The sequence below is a fragment of the Oenanthe melanoleuca genome, chromosome 7 (genome assembly GCF_029582105.1).
Source record: "Oenanthe melanoleuca isolate GR-GAL-2019-014 chromosome 7, OMel1.0, whole genome shotgun sequence".
Lineage (NCBI taxonomy): Eukaryota > Metazoa > Chordata > Aves > Passeriformes > Muscicapidae > Oenanthe > Oenanthe melanoleuca.
The window spans coordinates 12669760-12695433 of NC_079341.1; the positions used below are offsets into that span (position 1 = coordinate 12669760).

At 36.1% G+C, this 25674-nt stretch overlaps 1 protein-coding gene across 4 annotated transcripts in view; it reads right to left on the bottom strand.

The window, feature by feature from the left end:
- Window positions 1–25674, bottom strand: part of PARD3B (par-3 family cell polarity regulator beta) — a 383975-nt gene that overhangs the window by 156991 nt on the left and 201310 nt on the right. For 2 of the 4 annotated variants that reach the window (XM_056496183.1, XM_056496186.1), the window contains 4 exons: window positions 22517–22646; window positions 16983–17082; window positions 16105–16220; window positions 5283–5327 (listed from right to left, as the gene is read on the bottom strand). In XM_056496183.1, coding sequence (XP_056352158.1) covers window positions 5283–5327; window positions 16105–16220; window positions 16983–17082; window positions 22517–22646 — 391 coding nt within the window. Of the gene's footprint in view, window positions 1–5282; window positions 5328–9115; window positions 9137–16104; window positions 16221–16982; window positions 17083–22516; window positions 22647–25674 lie in introns of all 4 variants that reach the window. The other 2 variants (XM_056496182.1, XM_056496185.1) reach the window with 2 other exon arrangements.

Genomic DNA, 25674 nt, shown 5'->3' on the forward strand with positions numbered 1-25674 from the left:
ATCAAGCCTCTTCATTTTCTCTCAGCTCTAACCAATGAAGATAATTACAAAAACATATGACACCATTATACAGATTAAAAAATAAAGTCCATTTTAAAAGGGTAGCAAAGCCATATTTGCATCAAGTATTAAGTAAGTTAATGTATCCTCCTAGGTTCACTAGACAAGTTGTGTTTGAAGAAAAGAAAAAAAAAACCACAGTAGCCAGGGATTAAAAAAAGGTGATTATTTAAAACAATTTCTAGTCCAAAAATTAAAACCAACAATATAATAGATTCAATGTAACATCCTTGATTTTATACTTTACCAGTGACCTGCAGGAAAAAAGGAACGTTAATTTTTGCTTCTCAGCTGCATGAACTGATACATATTCTCCAATGAGAATTTATTTGGAACTGTAAGTTCAAAGCAACACTCTGCTTGGAGAATCATAATCAAAGTTGATGATGATAATGTTGATAATAACAGGAACAACAACACTATCACAAGAATATAATCATCAAGGGAGAGATACCCAAGTGAATGTAACAAGGAAAGAGTGAAAAGTCTTGCAAAAATATTCCCCACAATAAAACATCAAACATAATGCACAGCTTAATGATCCGAAGCTTACAGAGACATGAGCTATGGGTAATAGAGCGAACTGAAGCATTGCAGCAAGGTACTTGTGTTTTTGTGCCAGTCACACTGAAATGGCACCAAGCATCATATGAGCTGAATGAAGGGAAAAATCACATTGCACAGCTTCCACTGACACCACAGTTTGCTTATATCCAGTATCCAAGCCAAGACACATAGGTCAGGCTACACTGGTATTGCTGAGGTATACTGCAGAACACAAAGTAGACAAGTCCTCTTCACATTTGCAAGAATGATTGAAGTAGCCAAGTATTACACTCTTATCCTCAAAGAGAAATAAAATTAACTAAAATCAACCTTTTTTTCTCCTCTCAGAAACGCAAAGGGAAGGGTCAGATTCCACATGATTTTTGCTTTCAGCTAGTAGCAAGGCCCTTGTTTGAACAGGCACTTCATTGCCTGTGTCAGGGAGCTCAGCCACTTACATGAGTCTTTTCTACTGTGGATCTAGTTACTATATAAATCCTTATGAACTAAGTACTAAACCCAATGCTCCCTTTGAAAAGCTGAGCTTTAATGACATCTGCAGCACCAAGAAGGCTTATTTAATAAAATTATAAAGTCTGCCATAAGGAGAGGAGAACAGCACTTCCCTATCCACCTCTTCGACATAATTGTGTTACCTGCAAATCAAACTTATTACAATGGCACCAGTCTCAAACAAGCCCAGCAGCATGCACTAAGCTTTCTGCAGTCTCTCCTAAATCCACTATTAACCCCCACCAGATTCCTTGATTAAAAGGAAGCCTCTTGTGCTACAAAACTATGTATAAACCTCTGGATTTTTCTGGTGTTCCAATAGCTCACGCTTAGCTTTAACAAAACCTTAGTAAAATGTCCTAAATACAGAATACATCCTGGCATTAAAGGATGCAGAAATACACCAAGACCTTTAACTAAATTATTCCAAACTCTCTCCACTTTCCATGTGAATTGCAGTTTAACCACACCTCAGTCACCCACACATGAAGCAGTCCAGCTGTGATGGCACTCAGGCCCCAGGACAGCCTGCCCTTGAAGGATTTAGCTGCACAGCTGCCTCTCCAGCCCTTCTTTCCCAGAACACCAACCCTACCTACAGGCTGAAGAGCCATGTGGGAACTGCACTGGCAGCAAAATTAGCAGTAAGGGGCAGAGCTTGACCAGAAGCATCCTTCCAACTATCCCAATGGGCCTTTTCCTACTCAAATCCTAACCCTATCTCTTGCCACATGTTGTGGTTTAACTACACAGCACTAATTCAAATTCAGTTTGGTAACAGAGCTACCCCCCATCACTCAGCCTTGCTGGTACTAAGCCATAGCTCAGTCACATGCTCCTCACATAGCAGCCAGCAAGAAAATAAGGTCTTACTCATCTTGTCTCAAGACTGTCTTGAAAGACAACCCCAGCCAAAAGCATGGTCTAGTGGCATTAAAATAAAAATAGGAAAGCTTTTTTGACCATTTTGCTAATTAATATGTCAGAGCTCATAAAGAAAGACTCATCAGCTTTTCTCCAGCACTGCATCATCTGAAAGAGCTGTGTCAGCACAGACCTCAGCAGAGAGTCAATACATATTAAAAAGTGTTCTAAGTAGTAAATCAGAACACAAAAAAGAATTTTATAAAAAAATTAAAATAGCTGCAAAAAATTCAGTACTCGATTTCAGTATTTGATATAAATCAGGTTATATATGATATGGAAGTCTTGCCCTTCTTTATAACAGATATTCTCTTAACTGCCCTAGAACTGCTTTTACAAGAAGCTAGGAGTTTATGAAAAACTAAGCTAAAGCTGCCTATTTTTCATCTTTGTGAATTTTCAAGGATCTTCCCTGCTTTGCAGCAGAGGCACCACTTGTCTGCTTTTCATTCTCATCATTTGTAGCATACCATTGCTGAGCACACAGGAAGGCAGGAAGGTTACAGAGGACAGATTCTTTCCTAGAAGATTCAGAGAAGTTGTCTTAAACACACACACACATGCACTCTGAAATCTGTTTTTTTTTCCAGAAAAGGACCAGGAGGCTGCATCAATACAGCACTCCAGTGCTTTTGCTGATGGCATTGTGGAAAACATTTTCAGCACTAAGAACACCTGTAAGCATGGCAGGGGTCTTCCATCCAGCAGGATGAAATACAGGCCAGGTATAAGAACCAGAATTCACAGGTGGGTTTCTGTGAGGGTCATATACATATTTTGAACAAAGTCCAGTCACCTTTCCTCAGAACATGCTTACAAGCTCAGGATATCTCCAGACATACTTCTAAAAATCAAATCTACTTTTTAAATAGGTTTAGGGGAAAGGAAATACTGCTTGTGGGTGCAATATACAAAGAGACAGATGGGGATAGAGCTACAGATCCTTCTAATGCCTCCGTCTTACAGAGAATTTTGATAACGCCTTTTGAAATTCATGCACGCCTCTAACTCCTGCTGCTGCTCAGTAACATGTCATATGTGAGGGATAAAGTAGCTGTACCAAAAGCTGAGACTAAATGCTTGAAGAGCCACTGCCCCAGAAGAAACAGAAAGGATATTTCCCTAGAGAGAATTACTCAGCTGTGTATTTTATAGAACAAGTCATGTTGAAGGAGAGATAGGATAATTGCATTGATCGTTAGTAGGTGATAATTAATTCTGTAGAGAAATACGTTGAGTTTCCTGAAGTCTAGAATAGGATGGAAACTCTTCATTTTGTAATGAGAAAATAACTGTGTTTTTGCTTGCCAGCACAAGAAGCTGCAATGTCTCCCTTTTAACATTCTTAAGGTATCTACAAGGAAGGCAGCACAATGAATGATGTTAAAACAGAAATTCTGTGGTGGAACTGAATGCCAGGCAATTGCACATATGACATAATTCCAGAAAGCATAGGGAAAAAGAACACCATGTTCTTGAACAGACCTTTAAATTAAATATTTAAATGGAAAAATGTGGAAACCAAAATTGCAGCTTGATTTCTCTTCATGAAGCATTAGGAAATGGAACGTAGAGAGCATGAGAAATGTTTTTCAATGGTAAGTATTTAAGGTGGATAGGATCAATAAAAATAATTTACACATCAACTGTCTCAGAAGTTAGGTAAATTCTATTCTTAAAAGGAAAAGAAAGAAACAACTTGAGGAATCTTTATCTATTCCTCGGTGATCTGTTGGCCACTGATTTTGGTTTATGAAAAAAAGATCTTAGGTATATGTAAGAGATCTCTGAGGAATAAGTAAAGCAAACAAGTCAAAGTTCAATAAACATAGGTCCACATGTTCATATAAAATTTGAAGGTGTCTTCAAACAGAAAACTTTTCAAAGCCAGTTTTAAAGAATACGCAGAAGTGTGCAGAAGATCAGATTCTACTAACAATTATATTATAAAGCTTAATGTACCTAAAACAATTGACTGCCAAAGAGTTATAATCTTATCCCTCCAATATTCTTTGATAGCAGTGAATTCCACTGATCTTTGGTAAACTGCATGATGTTGCTATGTTTGTAGTCATTTTTCTGAACAGGGAGAAGCCCAAGGGCAACACCCTCAGCTTCTTCAAGTTGACAAGATCATTTCTTTGAAGCTTTCACATTCCCAAAAAAGAAAGTTGAAAGAATTTTTTTCTTCCCAGGAGTGATAATATTACAAGACATATGAACTATTCCCTGATTCAGAAAGAGAATCCAAGAACTTCACAGGCTTAGGAAAGATGCCAAAAAAATTTTAAAAGAATTTGTCTACTAAGTTCAGGAAAAGGTCTTCAGATAAGGAAAATCCACACCAGAGAACTAAAGGAGGACACCCAGTTGTACAGAGAAAGAATACCATAAACAATCAGGAATCTCATAGCTGACCTTCTTTTACTTGAATTTAGCTTCTTAGACCTATCAATGGAGTTGGAAAGGGCAATGTACAATGTGCTACAAAGGGGCTGTCTGAAACTTCAGGATTTTCAGAATACACTGCTGAATAACTAAAGTTTTCTAGGAAGTTTAAGGTTTCTCATGTCAGCTTAACCACAGCTCGTGAAAAATTACAATCTTACGTGACACTGCCTTGGAATTTTTTTTTAATTCAACAGCTGCAAGTTGTATAATGCCATGGCATGGTTGGCAGAACTTATTTAGTAAGCAGCTACAGTAATTGCAGCACTATGGATTAATGGTTTTTATTATTATCACCTGAAAAGTTTAAGAAAAACCAAAATATTTCTCCTGCAGAAGCACAACATAAGGAAAAGCTGTAACACTTATTTTTTTTTTAACTCTGTAACAATTTTTAGTGCTGTCTTCAGTATTCCTGGTAATGGAAGCGTAACTCAGAGCAAGAAGAAAAAGCAAAGAAATACGTGTATTTCTCACAGTGTGTGTTGTTTAAGTCTCTACACTCCATAAGAGTGCACTTCCACTTATCTGAAAGTGCATTTTCTTCAATTTACAAGATCTGTACTGAAAAATAAAGTTGCAGCTCTTCCTGAGAATGACTTGGCTGCATACACTGCCTGGCTAAGAGCAACCCCTAATTCATCATCGTTCAACTTGGAGTCAGTGCTTACAAAGTAATGCCTCAATTTGCAAGTGTCTTCATCACCACAGTCTCTGGAAGCTGATTTCATTTACTGCCCATACTACTTTCAAGTTGCTAACTTTTTCTCCAAAATGGGAGGACAGCTTACCCGATTTGTGTCCGGCCAACAAACCAACTTTGCTTTCATCTGCCACTGGAGAAATAAAAGAAAAGACACAAAGATCAGAAACTTATTTAAATTCACAAGCCTTTGAAATACTGTCAAATTATTTCAGACACAGCATCCTGAATCTTTAAATTATAATAATCTAAAAAAAGGCCTTTCTTTACCTAATCCACATGGGGTGCTTCAAAGTCGAAATATCTGAATCAAAGCCCTCTGAAACCAATAAAAGGTCTACCAGCAGTCCTTGTGGGTTACAGATCAGGACCTCAGAACTCACACACTCAAAACTGAGTTGTCAGAAGAGCAATTGCACTTGTAAATAACTCATCTTGCCAGACAAATCACAGGGCATAGGAGAGTTGTAACATTTTCAGATCAAAGACCTCAATTGTAAAAAGAATCCAGATGTGGAAACCTTCCCATCTGCAAGACATCTCCCTGACTCACGGGCCCTCTGCAGATAATAAGGTCTCCAAAACCTTGATCTTTTTAAAGGCTTTTGCATTTTTGTATGTTATATTTTATTTTGTCTATAAATTGTAACTTTGTAGTATTTCACAACATCTTATAAAGAAAGACATTTGCAGTAGCAACAGTTCGCAGACAGCAGTGGAGGAGCAAACTCTGAAGGTAACAGTAATTGGAAGTTCTGTTCAGTAACTTCAGTTTATTATCATATATCTCAAGAAACTAATTAAAATACACTCCTGGAGGGCTGAGGAGAAGAACCAATCACTGTTTCTTAAAATGAATTCTATGCAAAGAAACAGTGGTAAATGTAATGTTAGGGATGATAAAACAAGGACAGGAAATGAATGTTAGGGTTGAAAGCTTAGCCTTCAACTCTGCCTGCCCAAGCACTCGCTTATAACTCGCCTTAGAACATAATCTCTTTATATGATAAAATAAATTGTCAAGTCATACCAAAAATTCCATAAAAGCAAACTTAAACAAGCTCTGTATAGTGGTCACTATAGAAAGTTTACATAGAGGGTTATTTGCCATGATACCAGAACCTGCTATTTTCTACCCAGGAGAGAGCAGTACAGTAGTTACTGACATTTAGTAGTCACTAGTGGGAAAATAATCACAGTAAATATTTTCTTATATTGCTTCCCCACTTCACATTTAGGGAAGCTTTTATCCTCAAAAATCAACATCAAATTCAGGACTGGGATTCACAATTGGAGTCATGAATCCACAAATGACCACTGTATCTCTTCTCTACTTCTGTGACCTGTTGCCAGATTATCAGCAAATTGGCATCGTGTAGGGTTTTAATGGGATGTAGGTGCTAACAAAGGAAGACTAATTCTGTTTGCAGCATTATGTAGAGATTCTGCTAAACAAAATGGCAATGAGACTACTAAAAATTAGAAGTGCAACCAAAACTCAAGAAAGTTCTGCACTCCTATATCTTTTAACCTTTTTTAGTTCCTAGAAATGATAACTACTGAACTCTTTGCTATGCAGATTGATCTTATAATGCAAAATGACTGGACAAGGATTTACTATAAGGATAGTTCAAACTCCTTTTCCTGTTCCCTCCCCTCAAATTTCTCTCTAAGTAAAACAACTGTAGAAAACTTTGGTCTTAAAGGTTAGTGTTTTGACAAGTTATGATTGTGTGAAAACAAGGGATTATAATGGAAACTGATTCACAACCTTAATTATAGCAGTCACTAGTGGCAACCAGTATAATGTATGATAATTACTTAAAGCCGATAATGTTACAGTACATAGGAACTTTAAAAAAAAAAAAAAAAAAGATAAAACCCAAGGTTCACAGTATTTTTTTAAAGCTATGCTGATGACTTGGTTTGCCTGAAACTAAGTTTTACATTATTAAAAGGGATAAATCCATTTAACTTAATCATACTTTACACACCAGCTTCACACACAAAAATTAGATTTTAATACTGGAGGGAAAAAAGAATAAAATGATTAAAAAATGAAAAATAATCTTACCAAAATACAAGGTTAGCATTATGAGTTTAAGCACACACATGCACAAAACCTGGGAAATGCAAATATTAAAGTTCTATATCAAAGTTTGAGCAAAATATGTGTGCACCTCCGCAGGGTAGTTTTCATTTCATGGATTATTAAGCTTAGGCAGGGCCTTCTAGGCTGGCCATCTTTCATTAGACTGAACAGAAGTAGCCCAGAAAAGCCCATTGGATAAGAATCCCATTTCTTCCCTTGTGTCCCCTGGAAACAAGGAGAAGAAACAGAAAAAAAACCCAAACCCAAAACCAGAAAAAGGCTTACTGAAGATAAATACTTTGTATGCCAAGGTTGAAAATTCTGTAACTAAAGATTTCATTTAGGAAGTACATAGGACATCCTGTTCCACAAAATACCACTTGAAAACACTTCTTTGCAGGTTGTTCAAAATTGATACAAACATTTAGTTATGACAAAAACAGCCTTTTTCTAGTTCTTGGCCTTGGAAAAAAAGGCAAGAACTAAGAGGAATTTTCTTTCCTAGCATTCTACTGGTTTTGGCCTGTCTTTGTGGAAAATCACCTAAAAGATTTTAAACAAGGAAAAAATATCATCTACTCTTAAAACTCAAGTACAAAGAATTTGAATTATTTTTATATTGCATCAAAAAGTAATTACTTTCCAAAAAACTATTTCAGCTGAAGATGATCACACTTGGGAATGCACAAGTAACTATTTTTATGAAGACGCTAGAATTACTCTATATTCTTGAGCTAGAAACAATAAATGCATAACATCTCAAAAAAAATTGAAACCACCTAATTTGGGGACTCCAAAGAAAGAACTCAAACAAAAATCTGGGAAGGATTCATACAAGAGAATAAATAGATTCACAAACAAGAAGATACTTCCTCTTAACTTGTGAATCAAATATTTCACATTTTGAAATGTCCCTGGAACACCAGGGATTTCTTAGTTCATGAAGTTCTTAATGTTTGTCTGTAGAAATCATGCCATCTCTTTTAAAGTAACATCTATTATTTAGGAACCACATGTTCACCACACAAACCAGTTACCCATTCACTGTCATTACTCAAAGTAATTGCTGAAATAAAAGATGAAAGAAGTTCTACAGCTTCTTAAGAAAAACATGGGCATTTGGGGGACTAGCAAGACCACAGATTATGAAAGATGCAATATTACTGAACCAAACAAATCTGCCCAGCTGATAGCAAACAACTGATACTTTTTTCTTAAACTATGTCAACTTCTATAGAGGGTAAGAAACCCCATCTCGTTACGCCATGAATGATCACAGGTTTTTTAGTATTTCCTATGGTAATACTCTGGAGTGCTGTTTTGCTTCAAGAAAATAAATAGTATTGTTTAGCAACAGTAAAAGCACCCAACATGCCTTTGTGTCCTTCCACATAAATGCTTTAACTGCCATGTCTGTGCCCTGCTCCAGGTTGCCAAGGTACCATTTCATTTTAATTGCATGACTTCCAACAGTTTAGTACACAACAACCTTCTGTTCTTCTCAAAGTTTGTGTCAAATCCAGTCCAGGCTTACACACAGGCCAACAATCTAGTTCCAAACTGTGGTTTAGAGAAGTACAAATCAATGCTGCTGCCAACTGTCATAACCAATTTCCCTCCTTCTGCCCAGTTCAATTGCTGAACCATTGCATTATTTTTCCCCAAACCAAAGAGTTACTACCATTCACAAGATACAGGGTGCTGCTATTCAACTTAAGTGATTCTTCTGTGAAGGATCAGTTTTGCATATTGACTAAGAGCTACTTAAAAAAAATTCTTCTGAACATGTGAAAGTCACGTGTGTTTCTGCTAGACAAACTGACATGTACCTTTGAAGACCAGCTGCAGCTCTGTGCTCAGAAAAGAAGCAAACAAGGATTAAAATTACGATTAATGAGGAATAATAATAATATTAGACACTGCAACACAAAAGAATTTCCTAGAAAACAAAGTTCCCAACAAATACCTTTCTTAGTTAATAGGAAGCCAAATATAATTTCTTATTGTATGTGAATCAATTCACAAGGGCTGTATTCCCAAACTGCACATATAAATGATGTGTCCACACTTCTCAGAAGTTTCTGTGGTATAAACATATGATAAGAAATCAAAGCCTCAAATGGGTCACTGTTTTTTCCTGGTGAACTCTATCCTTACTCAGCCCTTCCATCATAATGAAGACAGTGCATCATCAATTAGTTTCAGTCAGTGATAGTGCCAAGGACATAATTCTCCTGACTGTTTTATTTTCTGGGTGAAGTGTTTCCCCATCTATGAATGGCATAAATCATTCAGAGAAATGGTGCCAATTGTTGTCTCACAACCACTTCCTGTTCCAGGTTTGCCCTTTGCTACAAAGACAACAGGCTAAAATCTAGATTAGCAACAAAATGTGTGTATCAGGAAGGATAAACTTGCAATGGCTTAAGATATTTTCTTTCAGTAATTCCCTCTCCTCACCTTTCTTTCACCTAAAGGCATTTGTTCTGGGGTGATCTAGATATCCACCAGCTACTCACTCTTGTGAGTCCTTAATAGATTTCTGCTCACTTCAGTGTTGAAAAGCACAGAGACTACCACACAGTTTGCACAAGGGCCCAGGAAAAAATTATACTCATGAAATAGGAAATAAAAAAGAAAGGTAAACCTTTTCCAAAATGGCGCCTAACACAACATTTGGGATGACCTGTTCAGCACATTCAAAGACTGGAATAAATCACATCCAAACCATCATTCTGGATTCTTTTTCTCTCCTGTACAAGGTTTTCTCTAATTAGATTTTCCAGAACAATTTTGTTAGAACTGATTTAATACTTCAGTTCAATTGTATTCAGAGAAGATCCCCAAGGGATACATCTTGTGTGTCAGCACATGAGAATGAAAATGCTTAAGCTTGCATTTGCTATTATACTACTTGTTGAAGAACCAGCAGTACAGTTGAGGCTGTCCACTGGGCACATTTAGCTTTAAATGAAGTTTTTCTCCTGGAAGAAAAAACCCCTGTTTTACAATTTCCCAGCCGGCATGATACAAATTTCTTCACTTTTTTGTAGTGCCGTAACTACTTGTTCTTGGAGGTTACACTGTTAATTGAGGCCATCACGGCTTCTTTTACACTTTTGTTGTCTTTTCTAATCCTCTCTCACCTCTGTTCCAGAGAAACCATACTAGGCTAAAACTCCCCCGCTGCACATCTTCCACATGTCATTAACACTTCTTCCAAATTCCTAGGGTTAAACTACAAGTTCCTAATGTAATCTGTCATTCACTGATTGAAAACATTGATAGGGAACAGATTTAAGACAAAGTTTAGGCAACATGTTTAAATTAGTATTCTTAAATGTTACTTCATTATCATCTTTACTTTCTTTCTTATAGTAGCTATAGATTAACTTAATTGTTATTTTCTTCCCCTAACACTTTAATAATCTAACTGCATTAACAGATCCACTTAACCTTACACTAAAGCAGCCAAAAAAATACCACCTCAAGCATGTGTTACCACATTCTCAGTTTTCACTGTCACAACTTGTACAATGCTCTCAGTCTGCTCCACAACAAACTTCCTTGAGTCCTAGACAATTTCTACAAAATTCAGTCCAAACAGCTGATACTCTCTTGTGCCCACTTTTGCCTTTATGCCACAACTCACTGTCCCCTCAACTGCACTGATTTGGCGTAAAACTGAGTAACAAAGTTAGCCTTGTTAAAAGCCTCTCTTTTCATACAGAAAAAAATGAATTTCAACTTTCATTTCAATTAAGTTAACCATGTCCCTATCACTTAAGAAACTATTTTGTTTCATTCCTAACTTAAAGATCTTACAAACAGAGATTTGAAAGCAATTGAAACTATGAAAATAGCATTGTGTTCATTTTTAAAAATTGATTCTGCAGAGAGCCTCAGAAAATATACATCTAAACTGACAGTACTAGAAAGCTACTCATGACATAAATTAGAATAATGTTAAAATCTCTGTTGGCCCTTGACACCAAACATAATCACAGCCATAAGCGAAATAGTTTTCCTTAACCCAGAACATTTTTGTTTTTAAAAAGTCTTTCTGTTCCAAAAATGATTTTTAAATTACTGTTATAAGCCAGTAACAGTAACACTGAAAAGACTTAGAATTCTGATCCGTCTTCTCCATTTCCTCATTAGTGATCTAACAAACCTAACTAGCTCTTAAATGCAGTTCTGAAATTGGTTTCAAGTCAAAGCAAACAAATAAATGTATTCCATAAATACAACATGGTTAACAAAACAATGACTTTAAAATACCAAACTACTTTTTGTCCCACTAATACCATAACTCTCACTAGGGACCTCCCAAATGTATTCTTTTAATTGTATCTGAATCCAAACATTGCTTGAAAGACTGATCTTCATTAGTTCTGTCTGGTCCTCATTTGCCTATGTTTTGAGATATTTATTTCAGTTTACAGAAATTACACTCAGAGTTACAATAATCTGCTTCAGAGCAAACCATGAAGCAGCTAATGGCATCTTGATTGCATTTTCCACATCCTTCTGCATATGGGACATGGGTTTCCCTTTGTTTTGAGGCATTTTAAAAGCATGAACTGTAATTGAATGCATCCCTTCACTAAGAAAGAAATTAGCACTTAGTTAAATACTGGCTTCCTTGCAGAATACTCCATACCTCATCCCTTGCACATTTACTTGGTAATTATTCCTGAATAAGTAAGTTGCCCGATATTTTAATAAATATGCCCCAAGGTTAAGGGACTCCAAGTACGTCTAATGATGTTTCAGCAAACAATATTTCACTCACATTTAAAAATCAAGTAAAGGACATATCCATTTCTTCAGGCTATAGAGCTTAATCAGTTAAAATTTATGGGGTTTTAGCCTTTGATAGGGAAAAGAAGAGGGAATTAAGCAGCACCTTGGGATAGTGGTCATGGGTTATTATACCAACATCCTCAAATATAAATCTACACAGTACTTTGCCTGAATTGATACACAACAAAATTGCTATATATTCATATGTTTCAATTTCATGTTGCTTCAGGTTAAAACAAGCCACACTTTCATGTGTTTGCATACAATTCCCATGGCTGTAGTTTTTACAGTACATTTATGCACAGCCTAAATCATCCCCGTGCATAAAGATTTATGGAAAGTAAGGGTGCTGGAGATAGATAATAAGACACTTTCTTTCCTTTTGTTTCCATAGAGCACACTGATTTACACTTTCTAATGCAACATTAAAAAATAATTTCACATTAACATTACAAAAATTACTTTTTTAATATAGTTAAAAGAACAAACACTATTGAAAATAGATTCTGACAAAATATTATATAGAAATTCTTCTCTAGAGAACTGTGGTAATGTAAGTGAAAATATGTATATAAAAAAGGTTGTTAAAAGAAAGGGAAAATCATCTTTCCAATGTCTTGCTTAGAAGCCATTGATTTCTTAATTTTCAATCTGCTGTTAAGTTCCAAAAGAAGTGTTCCAGTTCATAGTGAAGAGAAAACACAACATTTCTTTTGACCATTTTTAAAATATTTTGTTTTGCTTATTTTTAATACTACGCTCTAAGCACAAGTCCAAGCTTTGCATGCAGTGCAACTCTGGTCAGTAAAAAGTCAGACTTTTTTGGCTCTGCATAAATTCTTGAAATCACTGTTATAAGGGGGATCTTTGCTTCACTAACATATGGATGACCATGGCTGAAGGAAAAAAACAGAGAAGGCAACTGAGAGGATGTGTCAGGTGCCAGGATCAGCAGAAGAAAACAGGGGGCTGTGCACTTTTTATCACCACCAGTTCAAAACAGAAGTAGGCAAGGCAAAGAAATATCTACCATAAGACACAGGATACGAACTCTGCCAGTGATCCAGAAAGTGCTGTCATTATCTCAACATAGCAGCAGGGAAGAACATTAAGACTTATAGCTGACATGGAACTAATCTGTAGCCTATTACTCTGAATGAAGCTGTAAATTTTGAGAAGTATTTGATCACTGTGGAAATGATGGATGCTAAAACAGGGAACTGTCACCCTACCCCCATACACTCTGCACAAGGACATCTGTACAGATGAGGCAAGTTCTGCTCAATTTGCAAAACCAAAAAAATTACCATTACAACTATATGTGCTTTTTTCTATTTTTTTTTCAATTCTACAACAGTAACTCAATAACATATGCCACTGATTTTTATTTTATTTTTTAAAGTAGGTTCAAGAAAAAAATAATTCATCTGGAAAGAAACTGAGATCTTGAAATACACCAACTTCAGGCAATGCTACTTTTGGGTTCATGCTGTGAATTTGGCAGTTAAGACTTATGTCAGTCCATAGGACACATGACATGAGTCCTAAACAAGCAGGTGGCAGTGGTTCATACCCTCTGCTCCTGTCCAGCTGCCCAGCCAACAGTCCTGACATGCACCAAGTGACAATAAACTAAACTGCAGCTGCCCCACTGGCAAGTAACCTACAGCTGGAAGTGCCAAGTTCCTTTCACTGCAGGGCTTGCTCTGGAGAGTGACAACAACAAATTGATGCACAATGTTAGCAGTGCTGAACACTTTCTCATCACCCATCCTTATTACCTCATATTATTCATTGAGGATATTAATGTATAGCAATTACCATTTTGTAAATAACTATGACTGGAGAGCAGATTAAGCACTCAAAGGTTTCTGGGCATAAATATATACAAAACTGAAAAGATAGACATCAATGTTAAATGAGTTTCCATTGTGAACCTGTGTAATTATAGACTAGTCTTTACTTAACAGATTTTCCTCTTGTATATACATCAGCCCTCATCAAAGCCAGAAAGACCCTTACTATACAATTTCACTAGCTCCCTAATCTAATGAATTTATTATTTTCACATAAGGTTCACAATCCATAGTAATATCTGGATTTTCTTCTGTTTAAAATATTACCCACCTTCGATGACCCTTCAGATGGTGATGTCATTAAGCAAACCCAGCCTTTGTAACCTTGTAATTAAGCAATGGGTGCATTATACACATTTTAAGGTGAAGTAGAATGTTTCCTAAGTGAGTAGCAGTACAGATTTCACATTTATGCCCTATATTAGATCAATTCTGTTCTCTGCTGAATTTGTGATTGTCATATCCAATCAGAGTGGTTATTACCCTTTTTATTTTTTACTTTCATAACACTTATCAACAGCTACCTTCTACAGGCAACAATTTTTGAACACTCTAAAAGATAACATTTGTATCCATTTTTAAAAATATTTTTGCATCCCATTTTATTTTAGTTTTTAGTCACCATGATTTAGTGACCCACGCATATTCTCAAAGGATTGCTTCTGGGTGTCAGGAGCAGATTGTGTATAGAATTTGAAGCATGAGTTACCTGGCAGTTCTGAATATGCTCTCACACACACTCCCATTGCCTAATTTTACACTGGTGCTCATGAGCATTCTTTCCTGGGATTTCTGTGGAAGCTGAAAGCAAACTTTCCTAAAAGAAGACTCAGTAAAGTTCTACATTCATTTTTCTACCAGACTACATACAATATATGTTTTGACTCAAGTCTGTAAACTCAATCATTTTTTGAAGAGAATTTTAATTCTTTAAAAAATATCTAATCCAATACTCTTCATCAAAACAGTAGAATAGAAGAGCAAATGACTTATTTTGCCTGGTCATGCAGTAGTGTTGTAATTCTGTCTTAAGACCTTTCTTCAATTAATTCATATCCACTCTTATGCATTTCATGCATTAGTAACTCTGTCTTTCCTTACATGCCATTGGAGGAGTATATACATTTAATGCTACATCACAATACCCTGTTAAGATGACAATAAACATCAACAGTACAAAACCTCAGACCAGTCTGGAACATTTTGTAGGGAAAAAAAACCCTGAAAGTTAACAAAAAGCTACCTTGAAACCATATGTGAAATGAATCACTTTCTATCAATGGTGTACCAAATCTGATCCAATAAAGCACACAAATCTATTATTAAAGATATCCTAATGGTAACCCTCAAAGTTTCCCCATTAACACTGGAATTTGAGGGGAAAAAAGAAAACCAACCAACAGATAAAAGTGAGTGTGGCCAAGAAGAATGAATGAAAAGGAAAAAGAAAACCTTATTTGGTTTTCTTTGAGACTTAACAAGCTTTCTTGAACCCTCATTAAAACATGGCTTGGTTTTCAGCTGCAATAACCCTTCAATCTTCCACCTGCAAATGCTTTCCTGGTATTGAAAGGGCCTTTCACTTTCTACTTCACCCCTCTGCAAGATTCCCTGCACAGCACTGATGGGTAGAGAAGCATAACCTTACACTCTTCAAGCATTTATAAAGATCTACTGCAACACTTTACCTGTGTTTGTCATTGTCAATGAAGAAATAAACAACTTGTGTTAGGAATGTAACCCTTTGTCCAGTGCAGTTTTACAATCATTTATATTCTATAAGAGAAATTACTTTTGTGATTGCTGGTTTTGGCTTGTATTCTAGAGATACAAAACTTGTACAGCAATTCTTTCTGCTCATTTTTCCATCATTCCCCCTTTTCCTCAGCTAGGACTTCAATACAATGGACCTTTAAAAAAAAACCAAAGCCAAACAAACTAAACCAAACAAAAAAACCAACAAACTTTCAGCTCCAATAAAAAGGGTATTTGCAAACAGCTGCTAGAGGAGGCTGACCATTGTCCCCATCACTGTAGTTCCTCTGCAGAACTCACTCCCTGATGTTAGTGTTAAAGAAACAACAGCAAGGAACGGAGATGGAGCAGATGGGCTAAGGCTAAAAAGCTGACCTGTGTGTCACCCCAGCCCTTCTTACCCAGATCCATGCTTTTTGAGGCTTTCAGATTAATTGATTCAGACTGCTTGGCTGGTGTCAAAGATCTGAAGTTGATGTGCTGATCTGTTAAATGCACTGCTGAATTTATGATAGGGCTGTAAGGAGGAAAATAAAAGTTAAGTATTAAGGTACCAGTTCAAACCACAAGTGAACTAATTAAAGAATGCACAAATATACATGTGTTTTTTCCTCCAGTTGCTTACAGCATGCTTTTTTAAAATCAGATATTGATCCTCAACTTCCTTTTCTGAGACTTAACACTTGTTTCCCCATCAGAGATGGAAATGTAAAAGTAAATTATTAGTAATAACTTTCTTTGCAGAAATATCTGAAAAATCTACCCAGTACCTTTACAATTGGTAAAGTGTTCATTAATTTTTCTCCTACACATTTCAATATTCAGACTTACTGAAAATTCATTTTGTAATCTCAAGAATATCTTTGTGTGACATAAAGAGATTCAGTTTCTTACAAACTGTGTTTGGCTTGGACTCTTAAAGCTTTAAGAGACTTCACACTCAATGTGTACATTTACACATTGCACCCACAGTACAGTTTTAAATTAACATTTTTTTTAAAATTCAGATTATGCTTTGGAATTATTTTATTTCACTGAATACATGACAGGTATCATCTGTGGATAGCAGGCATACTGCACCTTATGTATAACTGAAACGAGCAACACACTAAATGCTAAAATAACATTCACAGCTTATGTCAAAATACCTTCCAGGTGACTAAAGAAAGTGGCACAAATTAAAAAAAAAAAAAAGTGGTTTTATAATCAGTTAGAACTCTTATCACAACTACTACTGAGCAATTAGTGCTGTAACTATCCAGAAGAGCTGAAGTCCAACCTGTGATTATAATCCTCATTCAGAAGATCCTCACTAGGATGTGGTGGGAGAGGTGGAGGAGTTTCGTTTTCACCACTGCCATGATCAGAAACTTGAAACTCTGAAAGAAATTTAGAAAGGGGTTAAATAACCTGCAGAAACATCTACATTACACCAGTTCACTGACTGATGACTGGAAAGCCTCAAGCAATGCTGAAGTAAATCACAAATTATTCAAATCCCTAAACTAACTAAACTAGAATTAAAATCACACCAAGCAGAAAATACACCCCTTGGGATTTTCCTGAAGAGCTGATTTTCAGATTTGCATATATATAATTAAAGGTAAATATAGGGAAATTTTGTCCTTATGGTGAAGTTGAGTGTAAGGCACAAATTGCTTTACTCCATTTTAGTGGAGTGCTTTACTCCATTTTTAACTTCTCCATTCAAACTAATTGTAGGTTCATGATTTCAGTTCCTTTGATGGGGAGCATTTATCACCTTTCATGTACAGAAGAGAACCACATTCTCAGCAAAGAGCTCAGAAGAAGAAAAATTTCTATTATCCTATAGCAAGAGAATAAAGAGAATAAAGTCTTCACTTTCCTACCATTATGGTAACTCCTTCTTTACCTTTACAAATAGCACTCAGCAAACACTAGAAAATTACTTTTTACAAAGATAAATATGAACTACTCAAACCATTCAGTGGTTTGCTAAGCAACAACACTTAAATACCTGCAATATTTAGTAAGACTGCTATGCTCACTGTAGGCCAGTTCATTACTGTCCTATAAATTATCTTCTCAACTCAAAAGTATCATTTTAGGATAAGTCCCTGCATTTTCCAATGCAGAATATGTCTTCACCCCTCCCAGACTTAATAGGAAACATGGACACTTCCTTGGGTTTCAATGGCAGATAAGCAATCTAACAATAATCACATCCCACAATTTAACATGACTTGTTCTGTTGCACAGAATGCTGGCAGTCTTTTTGGACAATTCTGTGTGAAAGCATTAACCTAACCTGAGAGAAAAAGGATTGGCAAGGAGGGATCAAAGGAAAAAGCAACAGATTATATTTATTTCATAAGAGAACTCACACAGAAAACAAAAAAATATTGGGGGAAAAATTTCAACAAAAAAACTCCCCAAAAAAACCAAACAGAAACCAACCCCCACAAACCCAAACTACTAGCTCAAGAATTCTATAAAATTCCTATTGGCTGGATAGCCTCCTTAAGATGAGAATAAGAAAAAATAGCTCAAACTTTGTATCTCAGGAGAAGTGTGAGCATCATCAAAAGAAAGTGAGAATAAGAAGATGATGAAGAATGTTTTAATGAGACCTTAAAAATGATTGCCAGTCTGAGGTAAAATATAGGTATGCTACCTTACTCATATTGTTCAATGTGATACTAAATGTAATTACCAAAAGGAAGGAGACTCTGAAGCTCTGCAAAAAGACTGCAGGACATTAGTAAGAAATGCAGGTGAAATTCCCTGTCAGAGACTGCACATGGAAGCAGGGGAAAACTCCTGAGACTTACACAAAGGCTCTTTACGGCTCTGGAGCAGTACACTAGATGTGCACTGGATTGTTCTTTCAATATATGCTTAGTGAAGTCAAAGGAGGCAGCCACTGACAAGTGCAAAAAAGTCCAAACACTCCAACTAGAACTCCATAGTTAATGGTGTGCCTCATTTTTAAGTGGTGTCTAAGGTTTCATTCTCCCTATCTGAAAAATTATGTAATATAATTCAGAAAGAAGCATACTGAAAAGGTAGAAAGGATAGATGGACACAGGTATAAACACTCCTACAAGGACCACAGGTTAAGATTCTTTAGTTTAGAGAAAGAAGCAATAAAAGGGGATACAAAAGGAGTCCATGCAATTGTAGATGCTATGCATAAGGTGAAAAGGAAGGTCTCTCTGTCTCATGCACAGCAAGAAGAAGGCAAGCAGTTGAACTATCAAGCAGCACAACTAGGACACACACAAAGTAGTGTTTTTCACCACTGCCATGAAGATGCTTTGGAAACAAAATTTTAAAAAAGATTAAGAACCGTACCAAAAGTCAGAGATATATCCTTGGCACAAGGGTCCAGACAGAACCTTTGACTTACTAAGTCCCTAAACCACTGATTATCAAAAGTAGGAAAGATGCCTGATGGTAAAAGTTTAAATCCCCATCCCAAAAATAAAAAACATATAAAAAATATAAAAAAAAAGCCTAAACCTCCCCCCAAACCCACAAAAAACCCAACAAACTTAAAAAAAAAATAGAACCACACCACACTTACACTGTGGTCAGCCTTTCTGAGCAGTCTCCTTTAGCCATGGCAAGGGACTGAGCATACCATGTAGTTATACTAACTCGGATTCCCAGTAATTGGTACATCATTTCACCAAGGCTGTTTGATCATGGGTTACCACTGGTATTTTTCTTACAGTAAGAAAAGGGTATGCACAGGAAAACGTCAGACTTCCTCAGTGAATCAGAAATGATCACAAGGGATTACAGCTCCCAGTAAAATGGGAGCAGAAGCCAGAGCATGAGAGAATTTAACCTAAGGGGCAGTCACTGGCTCCATGTTCAAGACCGCAGGAAATGACCTTAACAGGTCCAGATAAATCTAAGCACTGAACAAAATGCATTGAATTTTCAGATATTAAACAGACTAAGAGAGTAAAAAAGATTAACTCAAGCAGAGTAAAAATTGAGTCTATAAGACATGTGCAGTATTTCCAAGGAAAATCTAAATAATAAAAAATTTCACTTCTTGATTTTCTAGCTTGATGTTACCATATATGTATGAAAACAGAGGTGCTTGTACAACCATGAAGATTCAGCAGTCTCTGGTAGCAGAGAAAGTTTGATTATTTTACTACTTAACAGAGAGATGACAGCATTTTCCCTAAAAGTATTTATAATATAGGGTTATAAGAAATATATCAGAACCTCTAATGAAACACATTCCAGTAATCTTTCAACACCAGAAATGTAAAGCTGCTGGCACTAAAGTAACAATTCTCAAAGAGATTGTTCTAAAAAAACACCGTGCAACAGCTTGGCAGCAAAAGAAGTGAGGACCTGAAGGCAGCAAGTGTTATTAATGCAAAAATAGAACAAACACTGGCATTTCAATATTGGATCACTATCCCCTCCCCCTTTATTTAAATATCCACAGGCAAGACAAAATTTAATGTTTTGGCTATAAGCACTTTTCCCCAGACATTAGTTTTTCTTGCTCATGTATAATAAAAATGACTCTTAAAAGAGACAGCAATATTAGCAGACCTAGCTTCAGTGTATTTTTGCTGAGCTTTTATAAGAATTTTATTGGTAGGAGCAGTGAAGGGTACTGGAAATAACTTATTAGAAAACATTAATTAAGAAAGTGACATTTTATGAAACATAATACAGCTCCTACATTATATTCTTATATCCGATCCCATATTATGCTAAAAATCTCTTCTGTGTTTTATTATTCTTTGCAAAAATGTACCAACTGCACTTTTATGTTCAAGATGTGGATAGCACACTGGGAGCATGTATAAGGATCTGTTCCTGCCTGACACAAGAAGCTCACCTGGTCTGTGACTCATGTCCTTAAACAGACACACAATCTAAAGTTCACAGCTGAGATAAAAGAGGGTTGTGCACAGGCAAAGTGTTTCATCCTTACAGGTGCCTTGAAACACTGAGGACAAAAAAAAATTTAAACCCATGATGGGAAGAAATAGGTGAGAGGCTCATATGGAAAGAATGAGTATTAGCTCAATAATTAATATGATGATACCAAAATAAGAGAAATATTTCTGCAATGTGTGAGACTAGTGTAAGCCTAAATTGTCTTTCACAGAAACAATTTCTCATTAGAGCCACCTCACAGCCCTCCTGGTGCAAGTGCCTGTTCAGTTTTCCATCACTGAAAGTTTACTCATCAAATGCCAAATCTTCAACAGAAATTGCGATGCAATGATATCCTGAGGATATCCTAACATCATTGTCACCTCTTGTCCACTGACTCCAATTCCAATCACTTCCCAGCCATGCCAAACCCTCCCTGTGCCAGCAGCACTCCAAAGCTTCCTTTTGACATCCGACACATTCTCTTCTGAGGCCATCACTTTTTTTTTTTGCTTTAATGCCTTCTTACCATAGTTCTTTAATTAAATAGATGCCTATTTAAAATAATTGTATGACTGAGCTGAAAACTAGCCATCCTGATTTTTCAATCACAGTTGAAGAATCCTTATCTGAAAATGCAGCTCTTCAATATACTTTGTTTTGAATTTAAGTGATAGGTTAGCAGTTGCCATTCATCTGATCAATTGCTCCAGAGCATTTGCTTTTATGGTTTTTAAGTAAGCATTAAAAGGTATTTGTTGCTTTCTGATAATTTTGTGGTAATGCCTGACTCTATAGGGCAGGCTAGCTCCAAGGACCTTTTTCTCCTGAAACTACAGAATGGGCGTAAATTCCATACAAGAGAAACATAAGGTAGATCTAAGCAAAAGGATCTGATCCTTTAATATTTACAATGCTTCAAGCTATATCTAATTCTTTGTCTGGAGTCACACTGTCAAAATACTGAAGTCAACACAAATAAGTTACCCCTAAATTCTATGGGAGTTTCTCTTGAATTTTAAAGATAAGGGCCTTTTGGTTTTGATTAGAAGCACCCCACACAGTCATCATTTTTGCAGGCTACCTTGATTCCACAGTTGTCTAGGAAAGTGGGAAAAATCATGCATAATTCAACTACATCAAAGAAAATCTTTTCTTCCTACTGAAAGGTATTTAGCAATGTCCTTGGCTCGAAGAATGAGAGCTCACTTAAAAGGATAGGGGTTAAGACCATCTCAAATACTTGAACTTTTCAAATAACTAGTACCTTGCTGAGTCAGGAGCAAATTGGATAGATAGTACAGTATGCTATCAAAAATGAAAAAAAGACAGGAAAAGAAGTGGCCTTAAATGCTCTTACTTGTATGCTTCCATATGCTCACACATGTAGGTTCTCTTTGCACAATTTACACGATTACCTAATTCTTTTTAATGAGTTCATTAATATAACTCCAATTTATAAATTAAGGGGATGCTTCTAACCTTTGAACACATTTTACCTTAAAGTCTAAAATAAGCAAGTGCACTTTTCAAACATCATATTTTAGTATAAATTAATTAAGCTTATAATAACCTAGGACATAATCTAAAAATTAAATGCAAAAATCATTGCGCTCATTAAAGATATATAGAAAATAAACATTTTGACAACATATATTTTGCACTCATCATTTGTTTTTTTCCAGCCTTACGTGTTGGGGCAGCGAGCTAGAAACTGTTACTTAAACTGGAATTTGTGCCAGGAATCTCATTCACAACTTCTGAGTCAGCTCTCCCACCCTTGCTGGATCTTCAAGCCTCAAAGTAACATAGCGTGCACTTACTCTAATTAACTGCTTTTGGTGGCTGTGGATTTCAGGAAACAAAACCACAAAGCACTCTCTGTCTCAGCACAGAGAAGGAGATGCAGACTACCTTTTATTCCTTCCTGAGGACTGCACGTTACAAATTGCTGGAGAATGGTGTCATTGCGTCGGGAAGCAGCTGCGAAGTTATGACTCCTGTCAAGGGCTGATTTTTGAAAGACTCCCTGGTCTGAGCGTTCCTAAGGGAAAAACAGAACCACACATTGCAACACAAAATTTACATATTCAACAAGGCAGAAGAGCATCCATCACTGCAGAGAGTGCACGGACACAGTGTGATACAATGTGTTCACTGTACATTGCCTCCTCTCAAATGAGAAACTTGAGAGAGCTCTTCAAAATTACAGGCTGGTTTTGCTGACCATGAAATAAGAACAACATCCAAGCAACAACAATTATTAAGAATGATGCACAAAAATGAAGATTTTTTTTTTTTTTTTTTTTTTTTTTTTTTTATGACCCACAACTGGCTTCATTCAAATTCTCCATCTGGGAGGGCAGCTTGTGACATTGTCAACACAAGAACATGGGCAATGCCAATGGTATTTTTCTGCCAGCCAGCTGGTTCCCTTCTCCCCGAGACTGAGTGCATATGTTCTGATGATCACACACGAGAACAGTTTTGCAAGTAAGGAGTTACACCAAACTCCCAAACGCAGGTCTTCTGGCTAGCAGCTAAACAAACTCCTGTCACACCTCTAGTCAGCTTTTCTTTTGAGACATTTCCTACCCCCACCCCCCACCCATACATGCCACAGTGCCTAATTTATTCTCCTGAGCAGTTGCTCAAAGGAAAAAAAGTTGGGGGGAAAAAAAAATAAAAATCACAGTTTCTAAAACTGGGACAGACCCAGAAAGACATTTCCGTAGTCATTATTCAGCGAAAACCAAAAACCCACACAGGGGAAATATTATGGCTAGTTTTCAAAGCAACCTTTATATTTTCTGTGATTTTATATCTGTTTTTCTTGAAGTAGAATCCAACTGGCTTCTATTTTTAAACTGCATGTTTATTATGTCAGTAAATGTTATACTAAATATGCATTTTTTAAAATTCCACAGTCAGATCTACAGAAGAATGCACGTATCTAACCCATGTAATTCATTTTCAACATTATGCAAGAGGTTTGATATATTGGCAAGCGGTTGCCTGCAAACCAAGACATAAGGAAGGACAGCATGTTACACCTCCTTGCAACCTGCTTTCCAATAAAAATAAAATAATGAAACTTAATAAAAATAAAATTGTAATAAAATAGTAGTAGAATAAATACAGTGAAAATAAGCATAATAAAATGGAAAAAATTGCACCTCAGAACACAAGTGAGTGTTGGGATGCTCATGGTGACAACATGGCTACAAAACTAAGCTTACTGGAGAGGTAGCATGCACAACATTCTCTTTTCTTCAGTGCAGACACAGCCATTTGAAAAGGTTCTTTTCAACCTCCATACAGAAACACACACACACACCACAGAAGCACTGACAGTTGTGTTTCCTCTTGAAACTGGAGCCTTTAGTTTACATAACTTCCTTAGGTTGTGAACTCCACATTTACTGCTTTTTCAAACTATCCATTGGAGACACAGTGGGATAAGAAGCCTTGAATTAACAGCAACAACAAATCTGCTTTTCCAGCTCTTTGATAAATGACACAATCAATAAATACCCCAACAACTGATCAGTAACCAACCTAATTCAAGTATTCAGCTTATAAAACATAGCTGTCATGGAAGACCTCCATTAGTGTCCTGCCCAATAAAAACAATAATGCGTTTCTAAACATATTCTCCTTCTGCCAAGCTGAGATGCAGTGCTTGGGTGGCTGTTTTGGGGAAAGGGAAGAATGGGCACCAACCCATTTCTGCTGTGGTCTCCAGACTCAAATGGAATTACAATTGAACGCAAAGACTATCCTATAAAAATTAATTCCTGTCTAAAATGAATTTGATTCAATCAAGACCTCATTATGCATTCTTCATAGGGCATGAGTCAAGACTATTTACCTCCTTCATACATCTGGATAATATTCTAAACTATACACTTAACTATAAAAAGATGTCTCATACTTTTACTAGGTCAATCTGATGTTTGATTGCAAGCTTTTCTAAAAGAAGTAGCTTTAATTAAAAAAAGAAAACTCGTGGGACTGAACTTTCTTTGAAGGTTAGCTATCTTTCTTATATTCCAAAAGTGCACAATAAATATAACATATACTTCATAATTCTTCCTTACAGTAGGATGCTGTCACATATAAAACAAAAGCAAAAATGTGTTTTCCTCTACATATTCCAGAATTGCTAATGGGTACTTTTCATATTTTCCTGGCACAATTGACATCATGAGGCTTTTCCAAAGCCCTCCCAACAAAGTAAGAGTGTAATATTTGGGAAGTTATTTCTAAATTTTATTTATTTATTTATTTCTACTTATATATTTATATATTTATTTCTAAATCCATTTCTCAATAAATAAATTATGGTAGTAAATTACACAGAAAATTATCAGAAAAATATCTAAGAGTCAATTAAATTACAAGACACTTGCATCCTCTTCCTCCCTCTGGAATTTTATGCAAATACACCCACAAACATGATTGTTTGAAACATTTTAAAATGTTTCAGTAATGCTCATTAAATAAGAAGCTTGAAATATCTAGGAATTCTATAATGAGATTTATTACAACCTTTACACCCCAATCCACCTGTACATACCTCCATTTTAAAGAACGCTATGGATATTTAAAACTTCTAAATATATTTGCTCAAGGTTTAAAATCAAAAGTGGGGTGAGTAAAAAGGCAGATAGTATATATGTATATTATCTATGTAAAGATGAGAAAAGAGTGTGCATATGTGTGTGCATGCATAAATGAAAGAGGGAGCAAGAGAGATCATAAAACCAATCTCTTTCAAAATAAGAAGTGACTGGCAAACATCAATTTATATGATGTCTAGAAAACATAATAGTTAAAAATGTCTTTCTCTTCTTATTTTGTTACCCTAAATAGATTTTACATTAATCAGCTCAGAAACCCATCCTGAAGGAATCTTCATCTGACCAGGAAAAGCAAAATATTTAATTCCTTGAAGGTCAAAGAAAAAAAAAAACAAAAAAAATAACAAAAAGGCAAGACAAGTCCAGAAAAACACACTCAAAAAAACCTCCAAAAACATTAAGCACTAATGAAAAAGATAAAGCAAGAGT